Genomic DNA, 24582 nt, shown 5'->3' on the forward strand with positions numbered 1-24582 from the left:
GCAAACATACATGGGGTTCTCTACCCACCAACCTATAAAATTATGTATTACATAATTATCCACCAGGATAAAGTCTGCTTAGTAACTGCCAGACCCAATTTATGCCCAGTAAACCACTTAGAAAGTAGGTCTAACCCAACACAACCTGGTCTTTGGCTTGCATGATAACACTTGTCGCTTACCCTGAGGACAGGTGTTACAGCCGTTAATAGGATTGTTTTCAGTGTACGTAGCTCAACAGCAAGAGTGTAGGTGCATTGCATGGACCCATATTCTTCTCCCTGTACCAAGAATTCATTCCAAAGGCAGTACAAAGATGGTTGCTGGCCTTCTGGCCAAAAGCAACACCCCAATCACATCTTCTGGGACGTCCCAATTCCTGTATCACAACCTCTCAGAAACCATGTGTGAAGGTTAAGGGTCTTCACCTCTGGATGGAGAACCTGACCCTCCTCACAAGAGAAGGTCCTCTCTTGGACAGGAGGGGGGGGGGGGGGGGGGGAAGAGTTTAGGAGTTTCTCAACTCCTGATTGCAGGAAGGACAGGGACTGGAGGAAAGGGATACAGGACTGGAAATTGCAAGTACAAACGTGTCCCCTAGAGCTCCTTGGAGGACATTCCCTGGAGCAGAACAGCTCACATTTCATGTTGACACTACATGAGAACAGATCTACTTGAGGGGTTCGATCTCTTGGACTTCCTGAGGTAGTTCGCACATGTGGGAGACTGCTCTGCCCGCTTAGAGCATCCGCTGCCGTTTGCCTCTCGGGCTAGGTGAACTGACAATAGGGAGATTCCTTCTTGAAGTGCCCAGAACAGAGCTGCAATGCCTCTTGCAGTTGTAGTGACCCTACACCTCTTCTTGTAGAGGTAGTACATTGCCACTGTGCTGTTCATATTATCTGGACATTCCTTTCGCTGTACAGCTAGAAGGAACGCCTTCAGCGCTAGACCCGTTTCCTTCAACTCCCAGGTTGCTGTGTAGTCTGTAGACCATGGACTGCTGCCCATCAGATAGTTGGCATGGGATCCCAACCCTGTGAGGGAAGCATCCGTATCCCCATCGCCTACCTCTATCCCTGCCCATGGTTGCCAACAAAGTTCCGCCACGCCCCACCCTTCAGAATGAGTCCCACCAGAGGAGATCATGTGCGAGACTGCTCAAAACCTACCTGAAAACAGACCACTGGGACCACCTGAAAACAGACCACCGGAACCCGATGGCTCACTGGAGAAATCAAATTCTCAAAAAAACCTCCGGAACCAGAAAAACACAGGTTGCCATGAGGCAGAGCAACAATCGGAAATCTAAGGCTGGAAGACGCTGGGCATTCTGGAATTTGGTGACCATGTGTTGAGCCCTCACCTCAGGTGACGAGGCCTCCTCAGAGGGTGCACCCAGGACCACTCTGTTGAACCGGAGCTTTTGGGCTGGTATCACTGGCACTTCTTGTAATTGAGGGAGAACCCCAATCTGTGGAGAGAGAGAGGCAAGTAACGTTGAGATGTTCCAGGACCTGTTCGGTAGAACAGGCTCAGGTAAGCTAATCATCCAGGTAAGGGTAGATGTGAATCCTCCCCGCCCCCACCCTCCCCTGAGACTTACTGCCACCAATTTGGCGAACACACACGGGGCAGAGTTCAGCCCGAATGGCAGAACTCAAATTTATGAGAACGGCCAACAGCAAACCTCAAATGCCAATACAACGCCTACCCAAAAAAAGGCACTAGGAGAACAGAAGGGACACATTCTGATCAGGATTTTTCCTTGGAGAAATGGTATTCATAATATTTACTGCCAGGGATTAATTTACATGGGCGTGCGCTCCCCTTTTCACTTCATAATAATTTAGCATTTATATAGCGCTACGAACCACGGCATCTGAGCGCTGCTTATTATTACCCACGGTGTGTGGTGTTCATTTATCGACCTCTGAAGGATGAAAGGCTAAGTTTGGCCCTGCTGGGATTCAAACCTGCGTCAGCAGGCTCTGCACAGGTGTCAAAGCAAGCGATCTACTCGCTGTGCTATCGGACCAGCATGCAGTGGCCATTTTGAGAGTCTAGTGGGTTCTTCTGACAAACCATAAATCTTTTCACTCCAGGTGAGACAAGGCACATCCATGCCAGTCCGACATGAATGTGGTCAATTCAACAAAGAAACAATACATGTGTTAGCTTTAGCTTAGCAATCTCAAGACCCCATTATATGAAATAAGTAATTAATTTCATAGTTTCTAGTGGACAGTGATGCATGCCCAGCTTGTAAGCACCAATACGTGTAAGCTAAAGCCCAAATCATAAAAATTAACTAAGAAAAGTGCACAAGAAGCAAGAAAAAGTTAACACACCAACATGGCCTGGAACAATTCACAAATCATTCAACATAACATCATTAAATGGCGGCTTATGAAGTGAAGGTGATTTTTCGCACATGGTTTCAGATGCTTGTAAAATCAGTGTCTTGGCTGCCGTATAGGTAACTTACCAAGCCCTATTGGCCGATCCTATCCATTGGGACCATGCTAATGACTTCCTCTTGACAATGATGTAATAATGGGCTCAAATAGTTCAGTTTTGATTTGACTGTAGACGGGTTAACATGTTGCAAAATTTAGATGATCATGGATAGTTGATCATGGATTGTTCCATCTCAAGTGTACCGGTGGGTTGCTTCCACCACAATTGACCAATCACTTTGCAAGGTGGTAACAAAAAAAAAATATATACAACATCCTTTCTCATGGGACCCAAAGGTTTGCACCAACTGACCGTTCCTGCCCTTGTGTTTGCTCAACACAGTTCATATTGAGACTTCTTGTTCAAAACATGTTGCCCTTCTCGACCCTTCTCCTTACTTTCCCATGATTGAACTGCATGGCATGTCCTTCTTGGCCTTCTGCTTCGAGATCATATTCACATCTAAACTGTTTATTTGTGGTTGGGTGGGTGTGGGGTCCCAATACTTATGAACACAATTGAATGGTGTCAGGCCGCCTTCTGTATTCCTTATTATATTCCATATAATCCTTAAACTCGATCCTTTCTTGGTTGGGTGCTCAGGTTGCCCAGTATTTGTGATCCCACTCCTTGGTGAAGGTTTTCCTACAGGGGGCAGGGAGCGTCTCATCTTTTTGCACACTCCTGCTCATTACCTCATTCTCACCAGGCTGTGGCCTTCATCTCCTTATTTATTAAACTGGGTGCATTTTTACTGCGAGGACTAATCCATGCATTTGTGGCCTATTAAGCCATTCCTACGAAGCTGATTTTTCTCCAAGACCTACTGATGAATGTCAGATGTGCTTACATTATATTTTTGTGACTACTACCTTCAGCACTTCCAATGAAAGCCATCATTGCTGCTTGGAGTACACTGTCTTAAGCCGGTTTACTCGTGTATTCAGGCCTAATGTTCTATTGCACATTACCCGTATTTGCCATTATTCTATGCAAGCCATATGGTCTATTTCTTCATGGGAGGTTCTCAAATCTATCCCTTTGTCTGCTTGGCCCAGGACCTCCGTTATTTATTGACTAGGTGCCTGGCCTTCTGTGTGGCATCTACCTAGAGGTATAGGGACTTTCTTTAACTTTTATTTTAGCTCACGTTTGGGACATTGGACTTCACCCCAACATGCTTAAAAACACATCATTTTCAGGGCAATGTTTACATGTCTGAGCTATTTCGTAGTATGTCATTTGTAGTGCACAATTTGGGATTATATAACCCAAGTTCTCACATTCTCTCTCCCTCCCCACCCACCCGCGAGTAAAGACTTTTCTGCAATTGCACGCCAATTTGCTTTTCCTGTGTGATTAATGTACCTGATCTACTGTTAAGTGCAACAATTCCTATTTTATTGACTATAGCATTGCTTGCAAGGGAAGCCAAAAGTTAATTTTGTTTGTAAAGAGTTTACTAGCGCATTACTTTATGTAATCAGTTGTGCAAGTCTGTTCATTCACCTTAGTCAGTCATATGTGGCACGGGATTTACAAGTTGCTATATACGCAGGTCCCAGGTCGACATGTATGGGGTGTTGTGAATTTGTTATCCACTAGGTTTTACCCCTGACCAAATCTTTCAGAACGTACAGCGAGTTGTGCTGGAGATTATGGAGACAAAAAATATATGGTGCAGTGTCTTGCTTTTCTCCATGATTTACTGTAAGCAATGGTAAAGAATTGTGTTGCAGATGTTTGCTACAAAAGTAGAAGTTAACTCATCTCCATGATTATCACGAGAAATGTTAGAGAACAGTATGTGTAGTTGTGTCAGGCCTGACTCTGGTGCATATGCATGGCTGAAGTGGTAGTGAGTATTCGTACAGTTATGTGTTTATTTGCCTTATCCTTTCAAGACATTTGTCAAATTCTCATGTAGGTCTACATGTCATTCCAGCAAACTGTTCTTGTGCCACACCTGTGCTGAAGTAATCTTCTGGCCAGTGGTTGATTTTTGATCCTTTTCATCTTAGTAAATGTATGAAAGGAGATGCATCGTTTTGGGTCCATTCACCCATTTCATTGTGGTTTCTGGTTGGTTACCAGCCAGCATAGATTATCAGTTTGGTGAAGTTAGTTGTGCAGTACTGTGCGTTTAATTGGTTGCATAGCGGGCATCAGTCGTTATTGATATTCAGCAAGATTTGTACTTCACAGTGGCAGACAGTCTGGGTGGTGCAGTCATGGACGAAAGAAAGTTGGGCGTATATCTGTGGAATGAATATGTAGAAATGTTTGCTCTGAAAGTTAAGTGGTTCGTACTCACAATGCAGACCAGTGTAGGTTTTCGTCCTAAGCTAGTAGAGGTGCAGCATGGACCGAGCCAGGGCAAGCTCCCACAGACAACTTGCACAGCATAGGCCGCAACAGTGCACGTTCTTTTCTTGTAAAGAACAGGAGGAGCTCAAGAAGCGTGCAGCCCACTAGCTACAATGCATGCTGATATCTCCTCTTATTTGACACTAAAAGCCAAACCAGCAGCTCCTATTAAGCTACTGTATGCTGGCTGGGGAGTGCACTGTGCAAACTTTCTACACCCAGTCGCGTCAATAGCTCACTGGCAGACCTACTTTGTTTTGGGCGGTGTGAAGCACCACACACCGTGGGAAACAAGCAGCGCTCAGATACCCGAGGGTTCGTAGCGCTATATAAATGCACAAACAAGTGGAATAAAGGCATATTTGTACATGCAACTTTATACAGATAAGAATGTAGGTAAGGCGGTTAAATTCACCTTTAGCAACACAGAATAAAGAGAAAAGAACACTTTTGGCTTGTTTGAAAGGATAGCACTAAGGTTAGGATTTCCCCTGCAATATTCCTCAACCCACAAATAAGCAATTCTGAATAGATCTAAGGAAGCGGCAGGTATTTAGGAATAAAGAACAGTAAACAGTATTTAAATACCACATTCCCTGCCCAAGCAAGAGAGAAAAAAAAAAGTTGGAAATCTTTAAAATTACATTAAAAAATGCCTTAGCAAAAACAATGAAGTGTGCAAAAATCCTAAAATCAGTATACATTTCTATGGAAGCAACATTGACAAGATGCTAACAGTCATGAGCTACAGTTTGAGCAAAAGTACTTTGAATCTTAATGGAAGTTAATAGTTCAGAACAGAAATCACACATTTAAAACTTTGGTTCATTTTAGGCGGGAATCCGCGTTTCTGCAAATGGTTTGGGGTGTGAAAAGGAAAACAGAAATCAATCTTTACTAGGATAGTTTTACTCTACACTAGGGCATTCAGGCTAGGTTTCCAGATTGAATCAGTAAGCTCTAGAGTTGATCCGCGGAACCAACACCAGCACCTCTGTGTCCGCCCTGGCAGACTCAGTCTGATGGAGGATGAAGGGTTTTAGGATTTACATAAGAGAACAAATTAAATTAAAGAAGTTGGCAATAAGGATTCTGACAAGGTTACAAGTTCATATGGTAAGGATCGGATGGAACAAGGCAAGGCATGCTATGATTTTCTAGGCTTCCTATTAATACTTAGTCCACTTTAATTTAGGATTTTGGACCGTCAAGGGTTCTGGTCATCACACGGATCAGGTATAATCAAGGACAGCAGGGCACGTCTTGCGGGATAGGGTCAGCGGACTGGTGAGTTTGTAGCAGGCATGCATTTAGTAGTAGCAAGCCAGACGGATCAAAAATACTTCTCTTAGGTTATGGGATTTAAAAAGGAGTCAATGCTTAGGCCTTGGCTTTGTAATGAAATCAGGAACAAAGATGGAGAATTCAGGAACAGCGCAGAAAACCAGGATGAAGTCAGGAATCAGTGCGTTTGTGTGAGGTTCCCTTATTTATCATGCCAAATGACTAAATTAAACGGTAGGGGCAAGACTGCTGTCCACAGCCCTACCGCTAGGATTGGGCAAAATCATAATCTCTGCCTTGCTTTTCACTGATGACAGAAAATGTTTATGGTGTTACTTTTACAAAGTCTAAAAACCTCCCCTAGCTATTGGGACCAAAATCTAACTTTCCCACAAATACATATTTATATAGTTATGACCTCTAAGAAAAATCAGGTGCATAGGTTACATATTTCGTGGGTCACATTTCAATCCAAGTTCCAAATAAGTTCCAAATCTGAGACCTGGTTTTGCTTTTCTGCTACCTTTTGGCAATTTTAACCATGCAAGATTTGGCCTAAAATGTCCCCGTTTTGTACGTAGATGCGCATTTACCCCTGGGATATGTGTACACAATGTTATGTTTGCAACATTAATACTTTCCATGCAATCAGCCCTTCAATCCTGCGAAGCGGGACAAGGCCTTCGTTAATTGAAGTCTCCTGCCACTCCCACTTGAAGGGCGAGTGTCTTAGACTTAGCCTGGGGCAAAGACGAATGTCTAATGTGACTTGAAAAGCCCCATTGTCATGGGGATTCAAAGCCTCCAGCTAGCAATTAGCCTTTTCCTGTTCCAACAGTTTAGTGTCACCCTTTCTCAGGGTCAGCACTGACAGCAGGTTTTTTTTAATATAGTTTGCCAACTCAGATGGGGGTTGAGCTTTGCTTTATACTTTTATATCTTTCCTTTAAACATACACACTTAAAAACTATTATAAATCATTTTACATTTCTTAATTAAGCATTGACAAAACAGTGTACTTTTAAAATAGGAGATTTCCCCCCCCTTCAGCCAGGAAAAAGTTAATTTTACTATTCCTTTAAATTCAGTTTTCATTTGAGCAAATATATGCTTTGTGCAGCTTCTAGTTCTTGTCTTGTGCTAGAATTGTTTTGCAACATGGAAACAGTTACAGACATTTCTTTAAAGTCCCTCTCTGCACAGCTGATACTTGTTGCAAAGTTTTAGCCACGTTTCCCATGGAAAATGAAACCGCCTCTGGTTGACTTTCCAAAGATACATTGGCTTGGAGCTGTCATTCAAAGGAGGCCTGGTTCCTCTGAGCCACAATGAATGATCCTAGGCATTACAGGTCCTTTATAAATCACAGTGGTTTCTGAGAAAAGCGTCATTTTAAAAAGTGTTGTTTAAAGGAGGCATTTTAGGGGTTTTTCAGCACAATGATGCTGCTACGTTAACTTTGCTCCATGTAAACAGTTGCAGAGCCCACTGGCATACTCCTGCAGGGAGCACTCTGTTTCCAACCCACCTGAACGGTGTGTGGCAGGGGGTGTGCAGCCATTTTCTGGTTGGGACACAAACGCAGTTTTAAAGATCTTGGCGTGCGCACAGGAGTCCGCGCGGTCCTTTTGGGCCATTTCTTTCACCATTGCAGTAAAGTGATGTAGTGAGGCACATCCGAGTGGGTCAAAATATCCCACACCTTCCTGTGGTCCCTCGTGCCCTGTGGGTGCTTATAAACAGCATTTTACTTGCTGTATACGCGCCTAGGAAAGATTTCCATGTATGTGTAATTTTCCCTCCAGTTGTGAACCCCCATTTGCCCCCCTCCCCCCCCCCCCCCCCCCAAGTATCTTGAAACTTGGAAGCAGAGGAACCGCTGGAAGGTTTGGCACCCTGGGCCCGCTCCCCCGCCCCTGTTTCCGATCAAACTTGCAGAACGTCTGCAAAGGCGATTCGATCCATGAAAGTGTGTCACCAACTTTTCTCGGCACCTACAACTTAACCTGTAAGCAAGACTTTTCGGAAATGTCCCTGGACCGTAACAGGGAACTGACCAGCTTGCATGCTGCCTTTGCCCTGGAACTGCCACTGTCTCGAGTTGACAAGCATTTGGAGACTAAGTTCTGGGTATAAAACAATCCCACCGAGTTTCGTACACCTAACATTCCTAGGTCTGGAATTAGAAAAAGTACGCCTGAAACCAAGCATACATGGTCCCTATGTCGCCCTGCTGTGGTGGGTGCCTTGCTGCTGTGCCTCCCTGTGCCCTCAGACATGCTGCAGTGGAATTGGCCTGATCCCTTCCATCAAGGATGGAGAGATCATCACTGTCCTGCCACGGAATCATCCCTAGAACACAGCCCCCTTAAAGCTGCAGAACCGCTCAACTGACGTATTCAAACCTGCAACCGAAATGGACTCACGGCTAGTTTGGTACGGAGTGCCCTGGGGATCTGAGTACTTGCAGCCCTTACCAGTGGTCCCTGGCGCATCCATTTTTATGCACGTGTCCTCCAATGCCCACTCTTCTTTGATCGAGGTAGCCTATATGCTACAGAGATATTGCCAACTCTTACATTCTGTTCTGCCCTTTCCTCTTGGGTAGTTCCTTCTCGAATAGTGGGAACGTAATTCTTCACTGCCTCACCTGCCCATCCCGAGCTGCTACAGACCCTGCAAGAGACGCCGTTTTGGCTCAACCGTAGGAGTACAGACTCCACTCATCGTAGGGACTGGACTGCTGCTTAGTTAAAATACTGCTTAAATGTTTGCACCGTTTGCTCCTTTTCTTCACACGTTGTGGACCCTTACTGTATGTATATTTGATAGTGTTGGGTTGATTTAGTTATTACTGCTGATATTTGCTTTGTGTTTGATTAAAAGGCGGTTACCTTTTACCTGCCAGTGCCAAGGCCTTTTTTGGTGATTTCAGTATTTCACCATTCAATGCCTTCTAACGTTTTCAACCCCTTACGTGCCAAGGAATCTCGTCCTTGGCAACAGGGAGGTCATCCCAAGAACGAGATACCTAGTCATTGGCACTTAAGGGTTAATAAATGTATATAATTTAATACATACACCAGACAGATTATAGTGTTTGCTGTATGTGCTCATTGTGGGCTTTTGATCACTCTGACCCCTCCCGAGACCTAGTAATGACCGCTGCCAATGCTACCTTGGTCAGGCTCGACTAGAACCTTAAGCGGTTCCAAGAATCTAGGCTGGCCTTTTGAACTTCTGCCCACCAGGTCAGAGTTGAGTAACAAATGTGGGTAAACTTATTTGCTGTACTTTCATGAGGCCCCTACACCCACACGATCTCCCTCAGGCGCCTACCAGCAAGGTGTACATTGCCTGGCATGTGCTTTGCTGCCAGAAGTTCCACAATAGTTTTACCATGACTAGCCCCGGTGCAAGTGCCCTGATCTGGCCACTTTCTTACTGCTAAGTCACTGTGCTTTTATTTGTGCCAGACTTATGTACTGTGTTGCTCAAATATGTGCCAATAGGCAATAGCTCCGCTTCTGCTGCCATGGTAGACTGCTAAAATGTGAGCACCAATTTGCAGCAGGGCATCCCCCTAATTGCATGAAGACATAATGTAGCTACTTCATTCAAATTGGCTAACATATCTTTTAATTCCTGAAAATAGACAGGAAAATCTTTGGCGCACCTGCCCCCTTTGGAACAGCATTATAGGTAGCTGGCTGTCGGTGCACAAACATACATAGGGCAAGTTAAGTAATGGCATTTTATTTTCAGTGTATGAAAAACCAGGAAAATCTGGTTACTCTGCATGCGAGAAACAAGTGTATGTATAAATACTGTGAAATCATGCTATTCATTTAACTACAAATTTAACGAGCGTGCAAAACTGGTTATGGAACAATAAAGTGTTGCAGAATCCACGCAAAGTCAACCAATTATATGCCTTAATGCTCCTATTCAAGGTGCAGCACCATGCGCTATTAATCGTGAACTTGGCACCATCCAAGTACAAAGTGGTTCAAACGCGTGCATTTGGACCCCAAATGTACCTTGTTATTGGGCTTGTACTAGATATTTCAGGCAAGAGCTTCAAAACATTAAAGTCCAAAACAGTATATATACCACGGCTGCCCCTTTACGTGTGTGCTTCACCAACACTACGGGGAAACAGACCAAGCAGTATTTCAAGAAAAATTTAGTTAAAGAGCTATGGAGACATTGTGACATTCTTCGCGGAAGACACGTGTAGGGAAACTCATGCCCTCTTCAGCAGCCAGAAAGAATAAACCATAATGTACAAGTAATAAAGACAGGAACGCAAGCACGGCATCAGCAGTGAACTCCGAGGAACCTAATAACTAGCAACAAAGTCTCCCAATGACTTGAAGAGACCCAATTATAAAGAAATTAAAAAGCTTTGATATTCTGACTGAGAAAATATGCTGGGACGAAAGAAATGTCCATTTTCGAAGTCCCAAAGACTATACCATCCGATGATGGGAACAGACCACATCTCTCAATATCGCCAGGGAAAGAAATGACGTGCATTTGCATTACTTATTAGTGGAACAATGCATTGATTTCATGCTCAAAACGTATCAAGAAGGCCGGGGGGTAGCCGAAGGGTAGCGTATTCGTCTTGGTAGCAAGACGATGCAGAGCGTCATGGGTTCGAATCAGTCCCTGCACTAAGAGGCTGGTTGGCGCGACTTTAAAAAAGGTGACCATTTTATTTGTTGGCAAACACAAGGGGCCGAGGTAAAATAACGAATGTGTTGGGTTTAGTAGTCACGATTAACGAGCTGCTTTTAATGTACAGGACACCAAAGGTGTACTTGTGGCATTGTTTACTTCTTACTGTTCAGCTCTTTCACGTTGCATAAACTGATGCGACTTTGTTAAACAACCACGTACAATCTGGTCCCTTGTATCCTCGTGGGTAACAAAGTGATGATCAGCATCTGGGCCACTGGCAGTATGCATGATGCATGTATACTACAGGGCCAATACTCGCAAGTGGCCATTAGTCAAAGACCGCCAGTTTTGGCCCATGACAAACAAAAAAGGGCAGAATATAGCGTGTGCTGCTGTTCTCCTAAACAGCTAATCAAAGTGGGCTATCTTCCCTTTCACGTGTCGTTTCTTTTACCTCATGCCTCCCTCAACTGACAAGACAACTACGAATCAATGAGGTATAACTGGGCAAGGACAAATGTAAACTAAACCTGGACAAAAGCATTCATGTGTGCTTGAACAATGGCGGCAAATGATAGTAAACTTTGTTGACATGGGGGAATACCAGTTGGTCCACACGCCTATCAGCTAAAAATTGCCTTGCTTTATACAGGGTTCCAAAATAAGAACCAATAGCACGAGCTAACACCATCTCTTGTCCGAGAACCAGGAGGAGTATCTTTCACATGAGCTCACAAGTTTGTCCATTATAAAGGATTGTGTACTAGATGTATCCCAATTCTTTATTAGCATTCACAAATAATCAAATGTCACGCATGCATGTTTGAAAGGTACACATTGCTTGGGGAGCCAAATGTAGCCGTTTTTCAAACTCACCAGGCACTTGGTTAGGAGTACAAGCTAAAAAGCCCACCCCCCCTCAATTTCGAACCCTGTTTATATAAAAACCAAGACACGAGTAATTTGTAGAAATGACTCGCAGCACATTGGCCAATTGGATCTAGATGATATGGCTACAGAGCGACAATCCCAGGAATACAACTGTGAACAGCTGGCTGGAATGCCATTATAACAATCGTCGGTAGATAAGGAAAGGTTTGCTCTTTTGACACTTCAAATATAGCTATAAAAGCAGGCAGTTTTTTAAAACTGCAACCAGATGAATTGTACAGTTTCGGCCATCACCACAAGAGTGTTAGAATAACCCTTAGTTGTAGAACCCTCTCAGAATACCGATTGTGATCACAACAGAGTGGGAAGGAACATGGACAAAGGATTATAAGCGTTACCCAAACAAGTGTACCTCACGAGTCTTGCCTCACCTTGGAAAGACTTCATTTTGAGGCACCTTATGTAGTGTTCAAAATAATGCTCACCTAGTGTTCAGTTTGTATGCATTTTGTTAAACTGGAATACGTTCATTTGTAGACCAGATGTAAAGCTTCACTGGTAAGAAAGCTCACCAAAATTCATGTTAAATTACCTTTTCACATCCACGCCGTCGTCACGCATTGGCCATTGTGTATTGTAGAGAGCAAGCAAACCAGTTTCGCAATTTGGGAGCAACAAAAAAAAAAAAAACCCAGACTAAAAGTCATCTAATTTACAAAGCTTTCTAAAGTTGCGTCCCTACAAAATGGGTAGGTGAAGCAAAACCTAGAATGGAGCTTAGATAATTCCATTATCTAGCTATGGCCACCGTTCTTAAAACAAGGGATAACTTTCCACATGATCAATGAATCCAAGTGTATCGCAACGCAAAGTTCGTTTCTTGTTAACTTGAGTCAGCCAAAGTCCAGTCAATAGAACATGAAAAACAAAAATTGGACTGGGGACTTATGTGCTTACACCAGTGGTCATCAAACTGGGACTCCTGGGGAGTCGGGGCAAATGATGTCCAGGGGGGCCCGAAGATCTTCGAAAGGGGAGTACGGTCTGCTTGCAATATAGAGCAAGCAGAAATGCCTCGGCGGGGGTACCAGCACAAAAAAAACCACTGGCTTATCACACCGTCCGTAAATGATTTAAAAATGCCATCACTGACAGTGAACGCAGTTTGGACTACATCATAGGCACGGAAAAAAAAACTAAAGTCTACTAAAAATTGATGGAACATGAACAGTTGAAAAGCAGGCGACTAACAAGAAAGTAATGCAGTAATGTACATAGTAATTTTTATATATTTCATCCGGAACGGAAGTAGAAACAGGACCACACAATACAGTCCGAAATCACATTGTGCAGTGGCGCAACGACCATTGGGCAAATAAAAAGTCATGCAATTATTAAGTCGATAGCCGCCCTCCAAAAGGTTCATTTATGAAGGTTAGAGAACAACGGTATGCAAAGAGTTTAGAAACGGCATAAGCACTGACATGGTACAGGAGTTCACGATGCCGCATCTCTGATTTAGATTCACGGAAGTGGGTGTATTTACTGACCCTGGTATTTCTGCGATTTGGTTCAACGTTATTGTTTAGGCTGCTGCGGCTTACCAGCCACCTTAAAATCACCACAAAAAGAACGTGGATCGGACGATCTAACCGGCACATGCACACCACATTGAAAAGTGGTGTGGTTCTGCTTTAAAAATAAACGATCAAAGCCCGCTGTGGCATTTCGCACCAAGACTGCGCGGGCGGCGGCAGCCCACAGTACCAGCATTAACTGACTCCACACGGGAACTGAGCCCGGCAGGGATTTTCAGCCAACACGCTAGTTAATGTCAGACAACCATGGCAGCTGAGCTGCGGTGCAAGGCAGCCAACGTTGGGTGCCCCTGCTATGAGTAGAGGCGAGACCGATGGTGGCACGGTCAGTTTAAAGTTCATACATCCATTTCTTTTACCATTTATTTTCGAAATTAATGAGTCTGCAAAAATGTACAACTCCCTGATGCTTAAAAATGTGTAACCTGCACAAGACAGACAGCTCTGTGTCTTTGTCCTGCTTGTCTTTGCAGCACAGAATGGATGTATACAAGCACCTCCTGAATAAAGTTTGCAAGTGTGGAGTGTCTTTGAAATGCTAATGGCCCTTTCCAGGTGAGCTAAAATAGTGAAAGGGGACATTAGCACTCTCCAATTGACATGTGTCAAAAGATGAAGCATACTTGGGGAATGAGCTGGGGGCCTGTGAAGCCCAGCTATGACTTGACTTTAATACTTCAAAGCCCTTGTTAGTGGCAACCTGCATTACACACAAAAAACCAACCTTTTTATTAGGATTTCAAGGAGGCATACCTTGTTGCACACATCAAAAAAGCAGCCCCTCCCCCCTCCTTTTAGGGGGAGAATGCGTATCACAATTTAAGTGCCACCACCGAGCGGTGTCCACGAGTTTGGATCAGTGCGTGGGTGAGATGGTTTTTTGGGGCCCTCTAACCACATTTTAAGCAGGACTGGGCCTGCGGCGGGGAGCGGGTCAGCAAGGAGTGCGGGTGTCAGCCTGGTTACATGAGCAGCCAGTGACGTTCAGCAATAGTCTTATATTTTGCGGTCTGTGCTAATAGGTTGGCATATTAACATTAACATGTATACTAACTAAACGGATGGCAAACCACAGCCTCGGTTGCAACGGGAGTTTCGGGAGGCACACTGTTGCTTAGGGTCACTCCTTAACACGAGACCTACCTGAAGCACAAGCGGCTCTGGGTTGAAGGCGAGGGTGAGCAGCAGCTGCATGCGTTCGGCGTCCTTGAGGTTGCGCAGCAAGAAACTGCCCGAGTCTTTAGTCTCTGCATACCGCCGCACCAGGCGGTCCAGCAGCCGCTGAGAGGGGCAGTGCACCAGGTCCGACCAGCCCTCCACGGCTTGCGGCGTGAGCAGGCGAACGTCCCCGTTCAGCCTCGCGAACTCTGTGCGGGGCATGGCCTGGAGCAGGTCGCAGCGGGGGCGGCCCCCCGTGGCGCGCCGGCAGATGTCTCGGTCCAGCTCGGCCAGCTCTCGCGCGGAGCCCAGCCGTTTGAGCACCACGCGCCGGCTGCCCTCGCGCGGCTCGCCGTAGCGCGCGAAGTAAACGTTCTTGACGTTGAAGAGGTCGAGCGCGCGCAGCCGGCCCCACGACTCGAACGTCAGCTGCCCGTTGAGGAACTTGCGGCACCAACTGGTGCCGAAGCAGGCCGGGCACTTGTTGAGTGCGAGGAAGCGCCTATCGGCCAGTTCGTTGCGCTGGAAAGAGGCGAGCAGCGAGTGCGTGTTCAGCAGCGTGACGAGTAGAGCCGCGGCGAGCAGCGCCAGCTTCAGCAGCCGGCAGAGGCGGCCCAGCTTCACAGGCAGCGGCCGCAGCATGCTGCGGAGCCCCGCGGGGCGGCCAGCCTCCCTCTTTGAGGCTCTGTGCAGCAGCTTCTATGCTGAGTCCCTACTGTTGTCCAAGCGCAAGCTCCACTGCAACCAAAGGTCCACCAAGTTCCACACTGGGGTTGTGGGGCGGAGCTCCGGGCTCCGCCTCAACGCGAGCACGAGCAGTCGTGTGAAACGGGGAACTCCTTTTTTTACGCCTTCAGAGGGAGGCGGGATCATAATCAACCCAAACACTAGACTGCCCATCCGAGAAAATAGTCATGTTAGTTGTGGGGAAAACCGTCAATGTCTAATAGGGAAGGAGAGCGCAATGATGGCTCATGCCCTCCTCCTATCTCCATCTGGGCATTGATTGGTTGTCCCAAACTTAACATGGCCGCCACAGGGAAGATGCTACTACAGTATGCAAGCTCTTTTGTTCCAAGCAGCTATGGGCGGGGCCGTGCTTTGGGAGACAACATCTGCTGCTACACAAGGAAAGATTCGAGGACTGTTCAGGGGCGTGCTATGTCTAGAGGGGGTCGGATCCCGTGGCAGAAGTAAACAGAGGTGCATCAGAAGTTTTGTTCAGAAGCTGAACTGCTGATCGCCATGTTGGTTTTTATCAAAGGGAACCGTCTTATAGCCTAGTGAGACAAGTCCAGTGATCTGTCAAAGCTATGCTGACAACTATTAGAACTGGAGCACTTACCGTTCGCTGAAAACACCGAGTTGATGTCTTAAAATCCAGCTTGTTGTCACTGATGGGGATTCGTAAAAGACTACCTGAGGGCTGAGGCAGGCTGCCAAAATTATCCCGCACACAGTAAAACCAAAACCGTTTAATCTCACTCGCGGAATGACTTGTTTTAAAAAGCATTGCGAAAAATACACAAGTGCCGATCGTCCCTACGGAATCTCTTTTTTCTGCGTTTCCCAAAGTCCATTGTTCTGTTACCTATCCAAAATGGACACCGCAATACCCCACAATCACCACACTGTTCGTGAACTCCTCCTCCGGAGTCTAATTCGGCGGCCCCACGCAAAAAGGGGTTGGACACGTCTTCCTGCGTCTTATGCCGCTTAAGAAAAAAGTTGACGGTTTCTAAGTTATAGAATGTGGGATGAACAACAGCAGCAGAATATTATGTACGAATGTATCGGTAGAATGAGGGTGGCCGTCTCCAATTACATCCGCTTCATGACAGGCGAATCATGGGAGTTCAGAGGTCTTTCGATATGTTTAGCATCTACCTGTTACCATGGCAACACACAACAGTGAAGGCGGACCTGTATAGAGTCACTAACAGTACATCCACCAACATATTGGCACCAAAAATAAGTAATAGGGTAACTGCGTTCAATGCTACATCTCCACAAAATAACATATTCCTACCCCTGTCTCCTCATCCACCGTCAAGGTCTTCGAACAATGTAGCAGTGTCTTGCATGTTCTGGAATGCAGTATTTGTTGGCGGTCTCCGGATGCCGCCGTCCGTGAGCCCCCCACCCCCTGTGACACAGAGACACGGAGACAGCGGTGTTACCAGTGTGGGCTCCCCGGTGATTGTATCATCACCGGGAACGCCCCGTTTATTTAACTGCGCACGCGACGGAGTGGACGTCACCCCGTTGCGTGCGTACCCTTAAAGGGCCAACGCCACACTCCTCCTTTTCCATAACAACAAATTGGAAACAGGAGGGACTAACTATCACACATTTATAAAGCACACAACTCGGTCAATTCCAAAACCCCCATTTATTCACAGCCACCCTGGATCCCCCACGGGTACCTGTCACGGCCTGACCATTAGCCCCCGGTCAGCCTCCCCAGCTCAGTCCGTCACATAGTCTGTGAGACGGGGAGGTTTCCCACGCCCTGTTCTCAGGGGGTACCTCCTGCCAACGTCCCTGGCCGGTGTCTCTTGACCGGGTCTGCCTCGAGCCGGAGAATCCACGGCGGGGCTTTCACCCCCACCTTCATCTAAGGACCCTCACCCTCTCGGTTGTCTGGGCTGTCCACTCTCGGGTCGCCGATTCTCCTGAAGAACGAAGCATTCCTTGTTACAGACGACGTCCCGTCAGAGGCTGTTACCATAGAACCCTTGACCGCCACGACATCTAGAGGAGCGGGTTCATACGTGAGGGACAACTTTCCTTGTGGGTGGCGATTCCTCACCAGCACCTCATCTCCCAGCGCGATGTGTGGGGGCCTCAGGCCCCTCCGGATGTTTTCCATCTGCGTCCTGACTCGTCTGTCCTCTTCGACCTGTTCATTGTCAATGACGGCAGGGTCCCTGTCCCCCACCTCTGGTATGACGTCTCTCGGGCATCTCTGGAAGAGAGCCTCTGCCGGGGTCACACCCGTTGAGGAGTGAGGTGTGGTTCGATATCCCCGCAGGAAGACGTACAGGGCCCTCTGCAAGCACTCGCCCTTTCCATGGGCGATCCTGAACACTTTGTTGAGGGTGCGCATCATGCGCTCTGCCTCCCCGTTGGCCCGGGGCCACAGTGGGGTTACCCGCCGGTGTTGAATGCCATACTCCCTCATGAGCTCGGCAAAACTCTCGCCTTGGAATGGTGCCCCGTTGTCGGAGCACAGCACGAAGGGCAGGCCATGGGTGGCGAAAATCTTCTCCAGCGCCACCACCACGTTCTCAAATGCGACGGACTCTATGAACTCGACCTCCGGGTATCGAGACCACTCGTCCACCACAACTAGGAAGTGAGTACCTCTCGACGTGGACCCGGAGTCTGCGTGGACTACTTCCCATGGCCGGGTCCCTCTGGGCATCGCTTCAATGGACGGTTCTCGCTGGGCCGGTGCCGCAGCCTGGCACCATACGCACGACGCCCCAAATGCTTCCACCTTCCGTTAGAGTTCCGGGAACCACACCTTCTGGCGGAGGCGAGCTTTGGTTTTGGGCGCCCCTTGGTGACACTGGTGCGCCAAGGCGATGACCTGTGCAATTTTGGCCTGGGGCACCACGATCCTCTCACCCCTCAGTAGCAGCCCCGACTCCGAGAATGTCAGTTCTTCTCTCACTCTCCATAACTGCTCGAGAGCCACTCTGGCTTCACATGTCCTGCGTTCCACGGCCTCCAGTACCGTCTTCCAGGTACCCCTCTGCATGGCTTCCTTCAGGATGGCGAAACATTTGTCGCCTTTTGATGCAACCTCGAGTTCTTCCACCTGCATGGAGTTTGGGGTGGCCGTCTCCACGACCAGGTGGACATGTTCGTCGGCCTCTTCCGCTGATGCAGACTCCTGCGAGTCCCCTCTTGGGTGGTGAGATAGGTAATCCGCCACGTTGTTAGCCCCTGAACGATATGTTAACGACACTCCATACTCGAGCAGGGCGAGCATCCAGCGCTCTATTCTCACTGCTGGACGGGATGATGAGCCCACCATGATCGGCAACAACGGCTTGTGGTCCGTGACCACAGTCACGGGGCGCCCCAGAACGTAGAGGCGAAAATGTCTGCAACCCCACAGTGTCGGAGAGCGCCTTGCTGGCGTATGCTATGGGTCGAATCTCCTGGTCATTCCCCACTTGTGTAAGCAGTGCCCCAGTCCATATGGGTTGGCGTCAACCACGATCTCTGTCTGCAGGCTCGGATCGAAGAACGCCATGGTGTCGTCCGCCGCCAAGGCACCTCTGATGTCGTCGAATGCCGCCTGCTCAAGGGGGCCCCACTGCCAGGCGGTGTCCTTCTTTGTGAGCGATCTAAACGGCTCTGAGCGGGACGCCAGGTTCCTGATGAAACGGCCACAGTAAGTAACCATGCCCAAGAAGCTCCTCACCTCCGCAACATTCTCTGGCGGACGCGCCTCCTTTATGTCTCTCACTTTGCGGGGGTCCGGCGACACCCCATCCGCCTTAAACACGAACCCAAAGAATTCGATCGTTGTTTTCAGAAATTCACACTTGTCCTTGTGCAGGGTGAGTCCCAGCGAGCGCAGGCGTTCAAAGGTCTTGGCCAGGCGTGCCAGATGCTCCGTCTCCGACCTGGCATACACCAAGATGTCGTCGCTGATATTTAGGACTCCATCTAGATCCGCTAGTGCCCCTCTTATGATGTTTTGGAAAACCTCCACCGCGGAAGACACCCCAAAGCTCAACCTCTTGTATCGGTAAAGACCTCCATGAGATGTAAAGGTTGTGATGTAGCGGGACTCGGGGTGCAGGACCACCTGATGATAGCCTGCTCTCAGGTCCAGTTTGGAAAAGAATCTCGCCCCTTGCAGTTCTGCTATGATGTCATCAATGGTAGGGGTCAAGTGTCGCTCCCTCTTTATGGCCTTTTTGGGAAGTCGCATGTCCACACAGATCCTCACCGCATCTGGCTGTTTTGGCTTGCGCGCGATGACAATGGGAGACACCCACGGGGTGGGGCCCTCAACCTTTTCAATGATGTCCAGCCCCACCAGATTGTCCAGTTCTCGAACCACCAGATCCCTGAGATGAAAAGGAACTCGCCGGTGCTTCAGCGCCACTGGTTGGATCGACTCATCGATGTGGAGCCGGACGGGCTCACCCACCAACTGTCCAATGCCTTCAAACAGGGAGCTGTGTTTGGCCAGGAGTACCTGAATGTCGTCTAAGTACACTGAGTATGCGAATGTGACAATTCCCAGCGCCTCAGCCGCAGCACAGCAAAGCAGAGTGTTGTCGCTCACCGGTGTGACATAGAATCTGGCCCGGATGTGTGAGTCACCATATTGAACATCAGCCACGAATACGCCGTCCAGAGGAAGGGGCTGATCGCCGCCGAAAGCAAATATGCGTGCTCTCGGTGCGCTCAGCGTGGGCGGGGCCTGCATGGTATAATAGTGCTGTCTGGCCATCACATTCACGGACGCACCGGTGTCCACTATCATTGGTACAGAGTCTCCATTGACAAGCACGTTGCACCTGGGCTGTCTCTTGGACCGGGATTTCAGCATGCTCACACTGGACACGAAGAAGACGTTTTCCTCGTCCTCTTCCTCCTCCTCCCCTTCCTGAGGGGCCCCCTCGTCACCCTGGTCCACCTGAGCAACGTTGGACGTCCTTTGGGGTCGGAAGAACCCGGCTCGAACAGGCCCCCTAGGCACTACCTTGGGAGCTGCAGATCTGCACATCCTGGCGAAGTGGTCCGCGCCTCCGCACCTACCGCACTTAACCCCAGTCGCAGGGCATTCAGCTGGGTGCGGGAGATCGTACCCACACTTTGGGCATGAGGAAGTCGTCCCAGGCGGGCGCGGGCTCTAAGTGTTCATGGGGCGCCTCGCTCCACGGCCTCTTCCGACCGCGCAGACCTCTTCCCCCTTGCCTGGGCGGGCACCAGCTTCCATTCTGGTCGCCCGCAATTCCGACACTTCGTGGCACCTTCCCAGTTCTAGGATGCGAGGAAGGGTGATGCCAGGCTCGCGCAATATCTGGCGCCTCAGTTTCCCAGAGACACACCCCTGGATGAGTTGGTTGCGAATCATGACTTCAGGGTCGTTCCATGCACATGGCGCCGCCAGTCTCCGCAGCCGCCCATAGAACACATCCAGAGTCTCATCATCCTTCTATCGAGCCGTTCCCATGAGAAAACGTTCATAATCTGCGTTGGCCATTGGCAGAAAATGATTATGGAGTGCATCCTTTGCCGCCGCAAACGACCCATCCGCCGGCTGCAGGGACAGAAACATCTCATGCACTGCTGGGCCAGCAGAGTACAGGAGAGTGGCCAGCTTGCTGTCGTCGCTTGTCTCCATCGTGGCCCTGAAGTACATCTCAAGCCTAACCATCCACATCTTCCACCTCTGTCCCAGGCTTGATGGAGCACCCGAGGTATCAAACTCAGGCATTGGCTTTAGGGACCCAGGTGGTTTCAGCGGGGGAGCAGGCGGAGGCGCAGCAGCAGCAGCAGCTTGACTCATGGTGGATGGTGCATAGGCACCCCCGAAGATATAATTGATGGGGCCGCAACTCACCACCAGCAGTCAGCCTCCAGAGATGGTTTGCATTCTGCCTCTCACCAGGCTCACTCCTCGCAGATGTATCACTCCAGCCAGTAGGCAGACAATGAAGTGTCCAAAAATTGAGCAGGGGGGAAGACCCGTAGTGCATTCAGCAGGCTTCCATAGAGTCTTACCCATCTACTCGGTGAAAAACAGTGAAAATGTCAATGAATCATTCTGAAATTGACATGTGCTGTCTCCAGCGACTGTCCGCCACTGAAATATCCAAAAATGATGTCCGGATGGCTCACCAATGCTTCGTTATGAAGCCGTGAGTCTCCGAGGCCTATTTATCAAGATGGCCGCCGGCCGCGTGTATCTCTTCCTTCTCCGCGGTCAGAATTCGCTGGAGCGTTCACGTAGGATCATCTACGCTCCCAGCGAATGTCTCCGCCTGTTCCAGGAAGTGATCCCGGCACTCGTCGCCACTGTTGGCGGTCTCCGGATGCCGCCGTCCGTGAGCCCCCCACCCCCCGTGACACAGAGACACGGAGACAGCGGTGTTACCAGTGTGGGCTCCCCGGTGATTGTGTCGTCACCGGGAACGCCCCGTTTATTTAACTGCGCACGCGACGGAGTGGACGTCACCCCGTCGCGTGCGTACCCTTAAAGGGCCAACGCCACAGTATTGTTCTCTTCTGGGTACTCTCAGATGACGATGTGTTCTTCTCTTTCTGATTCATCTTTGTCTGCTGAGTATCCTAAAGTCTCTTTTGTGTACTCCTCTTCACTCCATTGCTGACTGAACTGGGGTTTGCCATCCCCAGCCTTTCTGAAAAATGAACTCTTCCTTGTTATGACCCATCCTTCTCTTTCTGCTGTTATCATGGATACTTTAACATGGGAGACGGTCATGGGTCGTGGGTTGAAAGGTGGCATGTCCTTGTGAACTTGAACTTACCGTACTAGGACCTGTTCCCCAACTGCCAATTCTGCAGCCTGTGCCCTTCTGCCTGCATATGTCTTCCTCCTTACCCCAGTCCAGAACCCACTAGGGATGTAACGGTATTACGGTATACCGTTAAAGATACCGTGAACCAATGAATTGAACAATAATAACCGTCACATTGTTTATACCGGTATACCGTTCATACCGTTAAGTGTGCTTTTCAATCTGATTTGGAAAGGCTGCAGTAAGCAAGTGCTGCACAGTCTTGGTCTTGCACTGTTGGATGTGCCGTCTGCCAAGTAGTTTCAGTTTGAGCAGTTTTTAATGCCATTCCATAAACCACACGTGCCTGACACAAAATCAATATGTTAGCAATAGGAAGAATAAATACACTGCCAAGAAGGAAAACGGTTTGCTTTTTTTTTTATTTAAAGCGCTCACACAGCCCGCGGGCATCGCAGCGCTGTTAAAGAAATTGTTTTTGTTTATTTAGTTGCGTAATTGTTTTTGTCTTATTTGCATATTTATAACGCGCTTAAACACCCAGAGATTTCTAAGTGCGAACCCGGGGATCGAACCTGTGTTGCTTCGTGTCGTCTTGCTTCCAAGGAGCGCACGTTGCCGCTGAGCTATCCTCCCGGGACTTTGGGTTGGTGGCTTTGGGGTTTATATATTTACAATGGATAATGTTTTCTAAACATATGACAATGGGGGATTTCCCTGGTTCTATCATTGAATTTACATATAATAAGTCACACTGCGAAATTTACTAATCTCTGTGGGTATTCCCTGCTGCCATACCAAAGGGTAACATGTCCGTGATTACTGAACACCTTTTGGGCCGAAGTAAATTAAAGGCTGTAACGTAAAGAGCGAGTGCGTGTGCATGCGCACAAGCGTATACTACCATCAGACTCCATTGATCTGTGGCATGCAGGTTATCAAGATGGCAACATGTTCATCTTCACCAGTAGCCAGTGGGGGAGCTAAAAGCCTAAATGACCACTTAAGAAAAGCTATTCAGTTTGCTTTGCCAGTCGCAGCAGGGCTCCCCCCCCTTCTCTTCCTCTCCACACGTGTGTTTGGGTTTGGTGGAAGCAAGGGGTGGCATTTCAGTGGAAAGTATGTTGAAAAGCCCAATTCTGGCCCTGGGTGCCTGGTTTTGTTTGTGATGAAAAATCTGACAATTTATGACCTTTTAGAAAATATTTGTGAAGATTAGTTAACTCCACCTGCTATACCGCGATAACCATGATATACCGTCATTTGGCAAGAAGGTTATTGTACCGTCATAAAACTAATACCGTGACACCCCTAGAACCCACAGAACATGCACGAGGAGGACTACAATCGTGCGCATACACGTACCCGTGTGGTGATTGAGCAGACATTTGGCCTCTTGAAGGCACGGTTTCGCTGCCTCAGCAGGTCTGGTGGGTCACTCCTGTACGGCCATGAGAAGGTGGCCAAGATCGTTATGGCATGTGTCATGCGACACAATATGTGCATCAGATGGAATGTGCCTCTGCCCCCTGACGCTGAACTGCAACTACCTGACAATGAGGATGAGGAGGGTGGAGATGGGGCTGCACTTCAGGGAGGTAGCGATGCACAGGAGTGACGTGCCATGCGCCAGACTCTGATCAACCAATGTTTCTAGCACACATGGACGGGGAGTGCGACATGGAGGTGGCACTCAGGGCACTGGGTGTGTCAGGGACATGGACACTGTAGACTGTTCACCAATAAAGCACACGTACACAATAAGCAATGTCCGCACATGTGAATTATGATTTCCCAACAGGTGTATTCAAGAAATATAAAAAAAAGTGCACAAACCCTCCACCCCACACACCCTCTCCCCTCAATTCCCCACACACCCTCTCCCCCTTCACCCCTCAATGCCCCCACACACCCTCTCCACCCTCAACTCCCCCACACACCCCCTCCCCCCTCAACTCCCCCACACACCCTCTCCCCCCTTCTACTCCCCCCTTGACTTCCCCACACATGGTGTGCAGTAGCGTGCACCATTAGTCCACATGGCACCAGTATGCCTGGCTGTACCTACAGCCCTCCCCCTCTTCCAGCACCAGGTGCACCCCTGTCCGATCTGCGCAGGTTCCGGCCAGACCTACGCACGGGGCTGGTCCTGGTTGAGCTTGCATTGGAAGATGTCCCAGGTTGTTCTGGCAACTATGGTGGACGCATGGCCTGCATTGCTGCCACCATTTCGGAGAGGACCTGCTGCACTGCCCCCAATTCGCCGCAAATGTCCTTCGAGGTGGTCTCGATTGCTCTTTTCAGGGATGAAGCAGATTCCCTAATGTCATCCCTTGCCTGGCCACATTCCGTTGTATGCTGTGTTAACAGCCCTGTCAGCTCCTCCTGGCGCTTCTGAATAGCCCCGATCCGCTCTTGGCTGGTTGGAACTATGGTGGATGAGTGAGGGGTTTCCAACATGCTTTGTTCCTCATGCACAGTTGGCGTGGGGCTGGAACTTGCAGGCCATGAATCACCAGGAGACAGCCCGTGCATGCTGCTGTTGTGCACGCTGCATGGGGAGAGTTGTGGTGAATGCAGGGGGCCTATGGCGGTAGTTGCACCATGCAGCTGAACATCTG

General features: G+C 48.5%; 1 protein-coding gene across 2 annotated transcripts in view; it reads right to left on the reverse strand.

Annotated features, from left to right (window-relative positions):
* DIPK2A (divergent protein kinase domain 2A) overlaps positions 1-16059 on the reverse strand; it is a 64531-nt gene extending 48472 nt beyond the window's left edge. Inside the window, exon 1 of one of the 2 annotated variants that reach the window (XM_069618253.1) lies at positions 15790-16059. In XM_069618253.1, coding sequence (XP_069474354.1) covers positions 15790-15957 — 168 coding nt within the window. In that variant the 5' untranslated portion in view covers positions 15958-16059. Of the gene's footprint in view, positions 1-14429; positions 15491-15789 lie in introns of those variants that run through there. The other variant, XM_069618252.1, reaches the window with a different exon arrangement.
* Positions 16060-24582: the final 8523 nt, after the last annotated feature.

This window comes from Ambystoma mexicanum, chromosome 10, assembly GCF_040938575.1.
Source record: "Ambystoma mexicanum isolate Mex_15411 chromosome 10, UKY_AmexF1_1, whole genome shotgun sequence".
Classification (NCBI taxonomy): Eukaryota; Metazoa; Chordata; class Amphibia; order Caudata; family Ambystomatidae; genus Ambystoma; species Ambystoma mexicanum.